Source organism: Bos indicus, chromosome 7 (genome assembly GCF_029378745.1).
Source record: "Bos indicus isolate NIAB-ARS_2022 breed Sahiwal x Tharparkar chromosome 7, NIAB-ARS_B.indTharparkar_mat_pri_1.0, whole genome shotgun sequence".
In the NCBI taxonomy this organism is placed as follows: Eukaryota; Metazoa; Chordata; class Mammalia; order Artiodactyla; family Bovidae; genus Bos; species Bos indicus.
Genome location: NC_091766.1, coordinates 47,183,299 through 47,196,974, shown reverse-complemented (window position 1 = coordinate 47,196,974; position 13,676 = coordinate 47,183,299). Strand labels below are relative to the sequence as shown.

The window sequence follows — 13,676 nt, the reverse complement described above, 5'->3', positions numbered from 1 at the left end:
TTGGACATTTTTAAGGAATTGTGTGGTGATTTTTGTTTTCCATCAAAAGGATCTTTAGAAGTTGCGCTAATAGCCTCTTTGGGTTCTGATGGCATCTTGTGACATGCAGGTGTGTGGATGCGGAGTCTCAGCACCACAGCTGCAGCACCCCAGCATGAGCAGGGCATCAGAGGCAGCGAGGCTGCAGGAACCCCTGGGGGAGGGTGGCCGGACCAAACGTGCAGAAGCCCAACCCTTATTTCTTGGGACATCTCCCCAGCCTCCTGCAGCCTGACCTCCTCCCCCAGGTCAGCTCCTTCAATTCCTCCTACTTCCTCCCACTTCCTGGAGCCCCCACTTGCTCAGATTCCTTCCTGCCTGTCACGGAGTCCTTGAGTCCATGTGGATGGGCAGGCGACAGGGAGTGCCATTAGCAGATCAATGAGTCTCTGCCCCATGAGAACAGGGCCTTGTCTGCTGACCAAACCTAACACTCATATCTAAGGAATGAAGGCATGGATGACTGTATTGGATGACGTGTAACGGCTGTCTTCCCCCAGACGTGGAGCCACACTGGGGAGGGGCTGTGTCTGCTCCTCCACAGCCCTATCCCTGGCAGCACTATCTCTGGGTTGTTGGGTCCCTTAAGTCAACCTTGGCCGAGTGAAAAGGGGGAGGGCAGGACTGCCCCAGTCTCCAGGAAAAGCAGGATGCCTTTGGGAAAGACACTACTTGGCTCCCAGCTGCCCCAATCCTGAGTAGTTCCAGACAGCACGGTAAGAATAAGGATACGTAATGCTATGCTGAGTATTTTATAAGAACTATGTCCTTTCATTCTCATGGTGGACCTATGAAGTCGATGCCATGGTCACCCCCATAAACCATCCCTCAGGGCTTCTTGCCTAGCTGCTCCTGGTGGAATTTCAGTGGGAGGAAGGTCACAGCCCCAAGAGACAGAATCCCAACCCTGTGGATACCCAGGCCGGCACACTGTTCCCATCCACGTACGTGTATATTTCTGTGGTTTTATTATTACAAACACACCATGGCTCTGCCACACCTGGGGACTCCTGAGCTCCGCGTGCTCACCAGCCCTCTCTTTTCTAGGTGGACAGGGTCACACAGAAGGGTCCAAGCCACATGGAGGCGCGAAAAACATTTGGCAGAGCCATTCAACTCATAGCTTATAAGGATGCCATTTCTCCAACTGTGAAAGAGCTTTACAAACACCGTGCCAGGTCGCCCCCGTGACGCCGGATGGCCTGATTCATGTTTTGTGAGCTTCAGAAACTTTGGCTTCCTTTTCCAGTGTACGTGGCACAGGCAGGAGATTCCAACAGGTCCTTGCTGGAAGTCAACGCCAGGCAGTGACATCCAGGACTCTGCACTGCAGTGGGCTAACCGCCATGTTTAGGGGGCAAAAATGAAAAGTCTATTTCTCTCCCTCCTCCCCCCGCCCCCACCCTCCCAAGGCTCAGATCTCATTACGGTGTGACCCATGGGCATCAAAGTGTGATCATTTGGTTTCAAAAACATTCAGTCTCTTTGGCAAAACGAGAGAAAGCAGCAGGGAGCTGCTGAAATGCATTCCTCCTGCGGTCCTTCACACTAGTGCTTCATCCTCTCTAATAACCGCTGATAGACAGGGGCTGAAAGAGAGACATTGCAGAGGTGAGAAAGGTGCAGACTCCCCACGTGTCTAGGACACTGTCACGAGGACCAACGGCCTTCCTCTGCCACCCTCTCCTGCACAGAGCAGATGTTTCTGGTCTGTAAAACTTCCGATCTTACTCAGTGATGATCAGGACTGAGGTATTCTCCGTTTCCCAGCTTGGGACCATATCCTCACCACAGGCTCCTGCCAAGTCTCCGTGCAATATTCCCAGGTTCCCAAAGCCAAAAACTCACATAAACCCTAAAAGGCTGGTATTCATCATCTCCATCTTATGGAGAAGGAAACCAGGGGTTCCGCGTCTGACCCCAAAGGCCGTGTTTTATGGCACCATGATATTCTTTCTACAGACAGCAGATGGCAGGTTTAGGCCTGTTTCAGGATAAGACTTACATAAGTCTACGAGAACGTCAAACCCAGACCAGACTTACCTAGTTTCACAGAGCTCTGCGTGGCCTGAAAACAAAACGCAAGGTGTCAAGTTCTCTAGCGGCAGTTAGACCTACGCTTGCTCATGGCAGTGGCTTTGCCCATGGCCATCCTTACTCAGAAAAAATGGGGGGCTGAGGAAGAGGACGGGGAACTGTGGAACTGCTGGGTCCTGTGGAGCCCCAGAGCCAGGCTTCCCCCTAGACTATCATCTGGCCCTTGGGGAGCTAGGCCCACACAGGGGGTGGCAATCACGAACAGGAACTCTGGGCCAAGAACCCTCCTCAGGGAGCACTAAGGAGACCCCCCTCTGTCCAAATGTAAAGTGACATATTCCAGCTCCAGACCTTTGGGTTAAGGACCACCTTCTGCAGCCTTGTGTTAAAATGCAAACTTCCTGTAACATACCCCATATTCCCACCTGACCCAAAGCAGCAAGGGAGCCTGCATGGGATCCCTGGACAAGCTGGGGAGCAGGAGAAGCAGCACAGAAAGTCAGAGCGGCTCTGAGAGGGAGGTGGGGCTGAGGGATTCTCAGCTGCGGCTTCCCCAAAGACAGAGGCTTGAAGGCCTGGGATGTCACCCACCAAGGAAACAGGCTGCCTGGGTTTTTATTCCAAACTCCCCAAAGGCCAGAGCTAAGGATACTCCAATGGGATTGGGAAGAAATGACGGGAGATCCCTGGGTGGACAGCCAAAGGAGACAGGTGAGTCCCCTCCATGGGCCCGAGCACAGGACCCACAGCTATTCAGGCCAGAGGCCCACATAGCTGGCATCATACCCTGGAGAATGCAGATGCCTGTTTGAAGATTTCAAGTGCAGAGTCTGCAAGTTCGTCGCCTCGTTCCTGAGGTCTGTTGGCTGCAGATAAAAGAAAAGGCAGCTTGGATGAGAGAGATATGATTAGCATGTCATTCACAACTGCCAGGACTGAGGGGCACTGTTGGGTTTTCTGGCTTACATCCTCAGATGAAGTCTGCCTTCATAATGTTCCTTAACTCTCAGAGGAATTTAGCCCGTGGGGAAAGAGCTCAAAGAAAGGTGAATGCACAAGTGAGGGGAGAGGCCGGGCTCCACTGTAACTTGGTTGGCAGTTAAGAGAGCACAGCCGGGGCGGGGTGCTGTAGGAGGTGTGTGCTCTGCACCATGTTCACAGTACAAAGCATGTGAAAAACAAACGGGTTCTGTTTGCGTGGGGCTGGGACAGCGAGCCAATTCAGCAGAGAGACGTCTCTCCTTCAGCTACTGGTGTAGCGCATCTGAGCCGAGAGTTTCTAAGTCGCTTTTCAACCAGCCCCAGCCATGCTGTTCACAGATGCTCAGTCCGCATGTACCACATTCATTCTCATCTTTGCCGACAGCAGTGTTTCTACTGAGTGCTAATAGCCATGTGCAGACATAGGTCAGTGGTAGGCTGAATGGGGATGTGGTCCTTTAGGGCCTTACCTGGAGGCTGCAGGACACTGGAGATGGCGTGGACCACGCCATTGGTGGCCATAATGTCCACCTCAGCAACAGGTTCCTTATTGACACTCACCACGTTGTTTTTCTGGGAGAAACAGAGACAATGATTGTTGAACGTGGAGCCTGTTTATCCCATCCACTCTTCAACCGAGCAAACCTTAACTGAGCATTTCTGGATGCCAGATCCTATGCGAATTGCTGAGAACACTCTGCTAACTGGAATAGACCTTGCCAGTGAGAGACCACTGGTCTAGTGGGTTCAATGTAGTTATTTATTTTAAACTTTTAATTTGGTGCCTGAGTATAGCAGATTAACAATGCTGCCGTAGTTTCAAGCGAACAGCAAAGGGACGTACCCATACACATACGTATCTATTCTCCTCCAAACTCCCCGCCCACCCAGGCTGCCACATAACACTGAGCAGAGTTCCCTGTGCCATACAGTAGGTCCTTGTTGTGGTGGGTTCAGTTTAATCCCTTATGTGGACTCAGCACGTTGCAATTCACAAATGCTCTTTTGTATGGCTCATTTAGTCCTCACAGCAGTGCATAGTGAAGAGGGAGCTATTAAGGCCCCACCTGAAAGAATGGGAACTCGAGAGAGGCCAAGTGCCACCTTTAAGCTGAGGAGGAGGACAGCTGGGGACAGAAGCCAGGTGTCCAGCTCTGGGGGCAGGGCTCTTTCCACTTTTCCTCCATGTCTGACTTCAGATTTTCTCACAGGGTAAATCTGTCTCAGGCTTTCCTGAAAGACCCACAGATCAGACCCAAGGGGGACAGGGGAAGTGAAGCCAGAGACCGACAGGACCCCGACACCCCAAACCAGGTGCTGAGAGACTCTCAGACAGCCTGCAGAAGTCACAGGTCAGGCCATCCCTGCCCCCACCTGCCTTCCCACGCTTCCGAGAGAAGCTGATGAGCACAGGCATGGCTGGGGCGAGGCGAGAGGCAGGAGGAGCAGAGGCTAAGCTGGCCACGTGCTGCAAGGCGCTCTGACCATAGGGCAGGGCGGGCCGGGGCGGTCAGTGGCCTTGGCCAGTGTAGGCAGGGAGGCCCAGCAGTTTCACTGTAAGGTAGGGACCTTCTGAGGCGGCTCCAAAGGGGAATGGGTATCATCAACGTGCAGAGTGAGGGAAGGGGCACAGATCAAGTATCAGAAGAAAAGCTTCTTTTTTTTTTTCTTCTGGGCTGGTTAGGTTCATGGTACAGCTCAGTGAGGCCCTGGACTTGGGGGTGATGGAGTGGGAATGGATCTTTCAAGACATGTAAGTATTGCTTATCAGTTCCTTAAGAGGGGGTTACATTTAATAGCTTCTCTCAGATGCCAATCAGATGCTTTTTTCCCCTGCAAATCTGGAAGTGCTTATTCATGCCTAAGCACAATCTCCCTTAATTTCTTCGGAAGACTCTTTTTTCTTTTCTGATAAAATGCACTCAGAGATTCAAGATGCACCTTAAACACAGCATGTGTCTAATGCCATCCTAGGGATGAGCTGTGTCCCAGAGCCCCAGTGGCAGGGCACTGCCAGCCCTTTAAATGTTACACACACTCACTGAGCTGACTTCCAGCTTGTCGCCTTGGAGAGACTTCAGCCGCACCAGGGCCCCAATGCCTCCGCTGACCAGGATTTCATCGCCAACATGGTATTTCAGGATGTTGGCAAGCTCCTTGGCATTGCCTGCAGGTATGTGGGAAAAGAAAGCAGAGTTAATCCTAAGGCTGGTAACTGGTGTGGTCAAGGAGGGCCCAAAGGAGAAGATGCAGGTGGTCACCCCTGTAACTGAGAACCCCCTGCCCAGGTAATAAGCACTTATTGAGCACCTACTGTTTGCTCAGCCCTCTACTCCATCATTTGCATAATGATCAGGGGAACAAGTCATATGACAGTGGCCATGAAGCTACTCGTGCATTTGACGGGCTGCTAGGTTAAGTACACGCTTCTGCGATGTTGAGAAGGAGTTAATCCATTATCCTCTATGAGTGTGACTCATGTTTCCATGACTAAATAGTTGCTTGGAAAGCCAGGGGTCTTTCCAGCACCGGCATCTGAGACATTTCATCATCAGCATGGCTCCCAACAGTTATAACACAGCAGTGAAATGTTTACACATTCTGCCCTCAAATGCATATTCTGAGACGGCTGTTTCCTGAAGGGAGAACTTAAAAAGAGTCGACAGCTGCAGTCTGGAGGAGCTATGGAGCCGATGAGGTCAGGGCCGAGGGGGGTATCCCTCCACGGCGTCCCTCCTCATCACGTCTCAGCATTCTTTCCAGCCCACATCAGCTTCTCCACCAACTGGGGAAAGCAGCCAATTGCTCATAAAGGTGCACAGGCATTTCCCCAATTAAGTGTGGGAGGCAATTCTTAAAGCCGCCAGCTGCCCTTGCAGCTTCGTCATGGCCTCCCCAATACTCATATTACCAGCCAAGTGGCTGGATACCCCCAGGGCTCATGGATGGCTATTTCCAGCATCTTGAAACTGAGAACAGAGGAAGCTTGAAAGCACTGTGGGGAGTTCACTTGGTTATTGACAAATTCACATGAGTGCCATGGGATGGAGCCATCAGGTACCAAGTGATTTCCAAACACCCACAACTTCGAGCTGACAAGTTACTCTTCCACAAAAATACAGCCTGGAGGTGTCGAGCTGAGTTGGCTCCTGGGGTGGGAGGGGTCTCCTTCTTTAGAGATCTTTAACATCTGGGTCAACCTCGGACACCTGGATGGGCACCATCACCCCTCGGCATGCTGGGGTCTAATCCTGCCTGCAAGCCTGGGGGAGGGCACGTTTGGGGAGCCTTGCCCAAGCCCTCCCTCAGCTCCTGCACAACCGAAAGTGAAAGGCAAGCCGAGCAGGCTGGGCCACCTGGGGAATATTCCACTCTTGCTGAACCGAGAGAGAATGGGAAGTTTACGTTCAGAATGAACTCCTGTCTCCTCTGGAACACATGTCAGCACTGTAGACACAGGCATTCATTTAGCAGTAAAGAAAATTGAATGGGACACAGACTCAGTTCACAGCTGCCAGAGCTTTCTATTCTCCACTCAGGAGTGCGGGCGGGGGGTGGTATAGATGATATGGGCCCCAAAGTTTGGCCAAGGTCCTTCCTCCTTCTCCTCAGGCTCACCTTTCTATGCTGGGGGGGAAGTCTGGTTCCCAGGCACGCATCAGCATACACACCGCAAGCCCACCCCACCTCCCATCATCATGGCCGTGATGCTGTTACTGATGGGGGACGCGTGCTCAACACCACAGGCAATGTTTATTGAATCCTCACAACACTCTAAGCAAGGTATTCTTACCACTCTTACTTTTCTAATGGGAAAACTGAGGGCCAGAGACACTAAGCAACTTGTTAGAGGTCACTTAGCTGGTAAATGCCAGAGCCAGGGTTTGACCTGCTTTTGGGTAATCCAGGAGCCCAAGCTCCTAACCACTAGGCTGTCTCTCAAACATCCCAACTCAACTGCTCAGGGCCCTGACTAGCTTCTTGGTAAAGCTTTCATCTCCAGGAGGGGTACATGGTGGTGTAGGGCAATGGCTTCATGAGCAACTCCTCACAGATCCTCAGGGGAAGACATGCCTGCTGATTGGGCTGGTTGTCACCTACCCTCCGTTCCTTTCTACTCTTCTCCATCTTGTTTGCTGCCCAGACAGGCTGACCACTGTGAAATGCATCATTCAGGCTCCCTTGTCCTCATGCAACCAGCTGCCAGGAGGTCGCTGAGGGAGGCTGTAGCACCTAGACGCCCCCTTGCCATGCTCTGACCCCAGCAGCACGTGGTTGTCCTGTGCCCCTCGTCCTAGGGTCTCCCGGGCCATGCCCTCCCCTAGTCACCCTCTTCCTCAAGCACCCCCAGGTCTGCAGTGATAAACATCAAAAGGTCTTATCACCCCTTTGTATCATCACCCTTTCCTGGTCCCTTAACCCTGCCCACACCTCTGCAAATAATCTTAAATTCCTTTCCGTCAAACCCTTTGCCAATGGTCTCCTGCTGGAATCCTGACCGATATGATTAATTTAGAAAAGTTGACAAATGTACTTAGGTGGGTCTTTACCCATGAGTTTGTTCAGTTCTCCACGGGGCAAGGCTTGGAAGGCTTCATTGGTAGGAGCGAAGACTGTGTAGACTCCTTCCCGGTTGAGGGTCTCGGTCAACCCTGCAGACTGGATGGCGGCCACCAGCATGCTGTGGATACACACACGGAACATGTCACCTGCCGGTGGGCACAGGGGGTCATCATGTGCCCAAATCCCGCACCACTATGGGCAGGTGGAGCCCACAGCATTGGCATTCATACCCTTGTTGGGTTTTGTACAAACAGGGAGCAATCCCAGTCTGCATCTCCTCTCCATGAATGCAAAGCTCAGTGAAAAGCCATAAGTCATCAGCCAGAGGGGGAAGGAGGAAGGGAGAGGTCAGAGCAGGACTGACCTACAGACTGATCGAGCCACAAGGGCCCTGGGGGATGTGATTCTTGGGGCTGGGGGGTGTGGCAAAGGGTGGGTGGTCTCCCAGGTTCTTATGCAGGTGGCTGAACTCGGTGGCAGAAACCACTTGATGTCACGGCACCCAGTGGTGAGTCAACAGGTCAGAAATGGAGGGAGCAAGGCAAGGAAACAGAGCGTTGCAGGGAGTCTGGGAAGGAGAGGCCAGGAAACTGCCAGGGCCTGGAAGCTGACGCTTCACAGGGCAACTCCTTACGGGCACAGGGCCAGGCATGCTCGGCTTCCCTGGCAGAAGTGGGAAGCTTTCCTTGAACTTGGGAATAAAAGGCAGCCCCTCCCTGTCCCCATGGACTTGAAGAATACCCTCCAGAAGCAACCCTTCTCAACCTAAGCTTTCAAGGTGACCCTCATCCTTTCTGAATCCCTGGCCAGGGAGGTCACATCAGTGCATGGCCAGTGTTCATTAAACCTCTGAGGGTGGGAAGCTTGACAGACAACTGGCACCCAGCGTCCTGCCCTAGCATGACCATGCGGCAGAAATCCCCTGGGGACAGGGCCAGTTACCTGAAACGATTGTCCCCCTTCAGGACGTCCATGACAGTCCCCATTGGAGGGGTCAGCATCCGGTCCATGGTGAACAGGGTCCCGTATCTCCCCCTCTTGTCATGGGCTGCGATGCAGCTGTTCTCAATGCACAGGCTCTGTAAAAGGGGCAGAGAAAGGCCAGGTTACCCGCTACTCAAAGCAGGGGCCTCCCGATTTGTTCAGGGCATATGGTGATGGCTTCATCCACAGAGATCAGTGAATATATATGGGGTGCAGCCTTAAGACTAGGATAAAAGGATGTGCTTTCTCCAAGAAAGAAAAAAATAAAAATGTTGTTCCTTAAGGTAAGAAGAGCCATCGAGGCCCCAAGAAATTTACAGACAGGGTTAATCATGAGATTATTATGTGACACGAGAGGGCCATTGACAGTGATCAAATGAAGTGACAGTCTACTGATCTGAACAAATGACAACCATCTTTAGCCAAATGGTGCAGGCTGGTCCTGAGCAAGGGCTGTTGTATTGTACTTCCTGTTTGCTATGCCAGGGTAATAGGTGGGTTTGAAGAGAGAGAAGAAACAGTTGAAGAGAGAAGAGAAGCTTTTGGATCAAGGAGGGCTGTATGGTTAGTTCAGGTGACTTCTCTTCACAAAAGCTAAGAAGGATCCAAACCCTCCACACCTCCTCCCTTTGTTCATCACTCTGGGGTCAGGGTGGACAGCTGCTTACCCAGCCAGGCCAGTCAGATGTGCAATTCATTCCCAAAGGCCTCCACAAAAGGGGGTTAGACACATTTGGCAAAACCCCATTTTGATACTTTGATATCAGATAGTCTTTCTAAAATTCATTCCTTCCTTATTAGAAACTAGTTCTCAGGCAAGCTCCTACTTATTAAGCACTTTTTTGTTTTTTTAAACACTAATATAACTTCCATTGCTTGGAGCTGAGATAAAGAAACAGCGTGATTTAGGACCCAGAATTTACATTACGATAAACGAAAACTCTCAGTTTCCTGCCGCCCAGAGTGTCCAGGGTCTGTCCGTGGTACAGATACTTGGAGGCCAGCTGATCTTTAATCATGTGGTTCAGAAGCAAATTCTTTGTCCGGGCATTAATCGGAGGGGTTCCATCTGCAAGAGAAGGCGTGGTCAGGTCCAGAAACTAACTCTGGAAATGAAGAGAATCAGAGACCATGCAGCAGAAAGCCTGATCCCCCTTTTGGAAGTGGAGACTGAGAAATCCGGCAAGGCTGCCAATATTCCTTAACATCTGGCATCTTCTGAGAATTAAAAAAAAAAAAAAAAAAAAGTTCGAGCTCATCAAGTGTGTTTGGAATTTTGCCCTAAGAGGGAAGGGAAGGCCTGGACACAACTTGGCCCTTCTCTGCCTTCTCCATGGCCATGGTTCAGCTGTATCCTCACTATGACCTCCCGACTGTCACAGTGGCAATCGACCTCGCAAAGAGAATGACAAGGGAGCACTCTGCTTTCCCGACAGACGCACACTTCAATTCCGAGGACCAGATCCCCACATGCATCCTCTGCTCTGCCAAATGAAACAGCAGCGCCTCTTCACTTTCTGGTGAAGTCACATCTGCTTTCGGCTGAGCTGGTTGGAAGCACGAACGGTCCATGGGGAGCTATAAATCTGGCAGGGTGCCGCGGAGGTGACAGCAGAGGGGCGGCTGCCCCCAGGGACACATGTGCCAGGCTGCCTTCCCCATGATACCTTTGAAGACAGAATTCATGGGGGCCAGGAGGGTCAACCGCTCATTTCCGGAGAGATGAGAGCTGAGGCCAGCTTGTCGGAAAAGGTCAATGGCTGTGGAAACATCGGAGTCTGCAGCCAACTCAAATAGCGTCTTGGCTACAAGGAAGGAGAAAGTGGGTTCAAAAGTTAAAAGTACTGTTTTCATTTACCATTCATCCACCCCAGAGTATGACATACATCAGCAGGAATGTCATCTCTTGAGTCAACAACCCCTCTAAAACACTGCTGGGGCACAGAAGGTTTGTGACATCAGGGGAATGGTCCCCCAGAAAACCTTGCTTGATGGGGAAGTGCAATGAGGCTCGGGTGGGCAGGGGGCCTCTGTCCCAGCTCTTGGTCAGGGTCTTGTCTGCTGCTGGGGAGGAAGAAAGCACATGGTCTGTGCCATGGCTTCTGAAGAGCTGACAATGCCAGTGACCACACCCATGGAAAGCTTTCTTCTGGGTTGGTTTTTCCTCTGTGAAATCCTTTCATTTCTTAGGAGTAGAACTCCCTGGAAATCCAAGATGGCACAAAGATGCTGAATGGAACCCAAGCCAAAGTCCACTCATCCTTTTCTCCCTGGGCCAGTGACCCTAGGATGCTTGGGCACAACTGAGAAAGCAAACGCTCTGAGGTCAGCAAATGGCCTTCTGTGCCCAACCAGAACAGGCAGAGCTTCTGAAAGGCTCCTGTGGTTGAGCCTCCCTAGACACTTTCCATGGCTCTCCCCGGCTCACAAGATAAAGCCTGGACTCCCAAGCCTGCAGCTCTAGATTCTTCACAATCTGGCAAAACCTGCCAGGTACCCAGGCCATCTCTCCTGGGATGCTGTGAGCCAGGTGCAGGCAGGGAAACAGCTCCCAAGATCCCTGAATTCCCCTAGGCACACCACCATGGGTGGCACAGGGGACAGAGGACCGGACAGGCCAAGGCCCCCGAGGCATGGCTCACCTGAGTCAGGTATGAGCAGCTCGTCGATGAAGTGGATCACCCCGTTGGTGGCCAGGACGTCTTTATTGGAGATGATGGGTTTCCCGTTGATTGTGAGCATGTCCCCGCTGCAGCCCACCTCCAGTGTGGTGCCCTCCAGGGTCTCCAAGGACAACCCTGCCACAATGGCTTCGGCACACATGGCCGATTTCAGGATGTGGTTGTTGAGCAGATCTGGGGGCCGAACAGGACACAGGTCAAGTCAGTACCAGCCAGGCTGACCTCAGATGTCACCTCGCTGCCTGCCCACAACTGGGAGGATTCCATCATCTCTGAGGCTAACAATCAGATGAGCCTGGGGCACCACACAGACTGGATCCTTCTCCTCCTCACTTCCTAGCCTAGCCTCTAAAACTAGCCAGGGCTCTGTGGTCAGACTGCCTGAGTTCGAATCTCACCTCAGTCACTTAGCAGCTGTGGGACCCGGGGCGAGTCACTGAGTCTCTCTGAGTCTCAACTTCCTCACTGGTCAACAGGAAGCATGCACAGCATTCATCTCTTTGGGCTGGTGTAAGGATGACATGAAGCTAAATCTAAGCACCCAGCACAGTGCCTGACGACAGAGTATATGCCCAACAAATGCTAGTGATTAGGTGGCGCTAGTGGTAAAGAACTCATCTCCAAAGGCAGGAGAGGGAAGAGACGTGGATTTGATCGCTGGGTCAGGAAGATCTGCTGAATGAGGGCATGGCAACCCACTCCAGTATTCTTGCCTGGAGAATTCTGTGGACAGAGGAGCCTGACGGGCTGCAGTCCACAGGGGCACAAGGGTCGGATGTGATGGAAGCAACTTAGCCCACAGCACGCACCTGAACTTCAGGGTGAATTCTCTTGTGTGTATCTGAACCACCCGGATGGAAAACCTCAAATGTGTTTACCGTGGGATTTTTTTTATCTACTGATCTTTCATAAAAATGAAGTGTGGTAGGAAAAGATGAAAAACTGTAGCAAGTGAAAGTTCTGAATCATCTGAAGATCTTGTTTGTGTTTATTTGAACCCAATTCCCTGGTGGCTCAGACAGTAAAGAGTCTGCCTGCAATGTGGAAGCCCCGGGTTTGATCCCTGGGTCACAAAGATCCCCAGGAAACGGGCATGGCAACCCACCACAGTATTTCTGCTTGGAAAATCCCATGGACAGAGGAGCCTAGCAGGCTACAGTCCATGGAGTTGCAAAGAGTCAGACACGACTGAATGACAATCACAAACACAAGGGTCTGCTTAGTTGCTGTGGTCTGCGAGAGGTTGGGGGTGGTGATCAGCAAGCCATGGTCTCTGCTGCCCCACTCACCCCACCAGTAAATCAAAAATAGAATCGTGCTTGTTCAAGTGCCGCTTTGGCATTAGGGCAGGGGCTGGGGGTGCTGAGGCTACAAGGAACGGTGGAGGGAGATGTGGCCAGCCCCTGCCAGGCAGAGCTCGTTCCGGGACTGGGGGTCATGGGGGCCCTCTGTCTTGTGTTCTCAACACAGAGGCAAGTTTCAATGTGTCCTGAGTGTGGGAACCAAAACCACAGTGTCACACACAGGAGGAAGCTCTGAGACCCAGCACAAGTGCTGAAGGCCAAGAAGACCAGCACGGACCCGTTTCAGCCGGTGAGGAAGACAAAGGACTGCAATACTGCTATGGGAACTAGGCCTTGGAGATTGAGTTTCTCCAGAAAGGAAGGGAAGGCTAGGGTGGGGTGGGGGCACATGACGAGAGGGTGAGCCAGGCCAAGGCTGGAAGCCAGTCTGCCAATGGGCACACCACCCCAGGGCCACTCCTCACCTGTCTGCTAGCCCGCTAATAACCAGCCTTCTGTAAGGTGGACCAGGACTGCCCGCCTTGGCACTTGCCACCACAGCCCCTCACACGGGCCCTGGCTTTGAGCAGTTTCCTGAGCAGGAAAAGGCAGGAGTGCAAAGGGGATAAACCTGGGGAGTTTTCTCACTTTATAAGAAGGTGTTCTGATACAAAAATAAAAAGGTACTTGGTACAAAACATGTTTTAGGGGGAAAACAGTTCTAAATAAAAAGCTAAAATGCTGCGCTGCACCCAAGTCCCATCTCCTAGGAAGCCTTCAGGACCCTCAGGTTGCGGGAGCCACCCCACCCCCACCCCCACCCCCCACCATCCTCATCCCTGTGACCTTGGGAGCATCTCCATCAATGCACTCAGCACATCAGATTCCAATGACCTGCTTTTAAGCCGTCACACCAACTAGGCTTAACCTTCCCTGACCTGGACCGCATTCACTTTGGCAGCCTGGATTCCTGGCCCCACAATGTCTGGACACAACAGCTCCCCATCTGTGCTTTCAGAAATGTGTCCTTTTCCATCCCTATAGAGCTGCAAGGAGAACGTTTTACATTTATGGGGTGTCTGAAATGCATTAGGCGTTTTATACAGCA

At 51.9% G+C, this 13,676-nt stretch overlaps 1 protein-coding gene across 1 annotated transcript in view; it reads right to left on the bottom strand.

Annotated features, from left to right (window-relative positions):
* Positions 1–990: 990 nt before the first annotated feature.
* The window catches only part of TGFBI (transforming growth factor beta induced), a 33,525-nt gene continuing 20,839 nt past the window's right edge, over positions 991–13,676 (bottom strand). Inside the window, exons 8-17 of the mRNA XM_019964959.2 lie at positions 11,247–11,459; positions 10,272–10,409; positions 9,528–9,673; positions 8,563–8,699; positions 7,608–7,738; positions 5,100–5,224; positions 3,528–3,630; positions 2,863–2,942; positions 2,083–2,107; positions 991–1,628 (exon numbers count right to left, since the gene is read on the bottom strand). Coding sequence (XP_019820518.2) covers positions 1,588–1,628; positions 2,083–2,107; positions 2,863–2,942; positions 3,528–3,630; positions 5,100–5,224; positions 7,608–7,738; positions 8,563–8,699; positions 9,528–9,673; positions 10,272–10,409; positions 11,247–11,459 — 1,139 coding nt within the window. The 3' untranslated portion in view covers positions 991–1,587. The remainder of the gene's footprint in view (positions 1,629–2,082; positions 2,108–2,862; positions 2,943–3,527; positions 3,631–5,099; positions 5,225–7,607; positions 7,739–8,562; positions 8,700–9,527; positions 9,674–10,271; positions 10,410–11,246; positions 11,460–13,676) is intronic.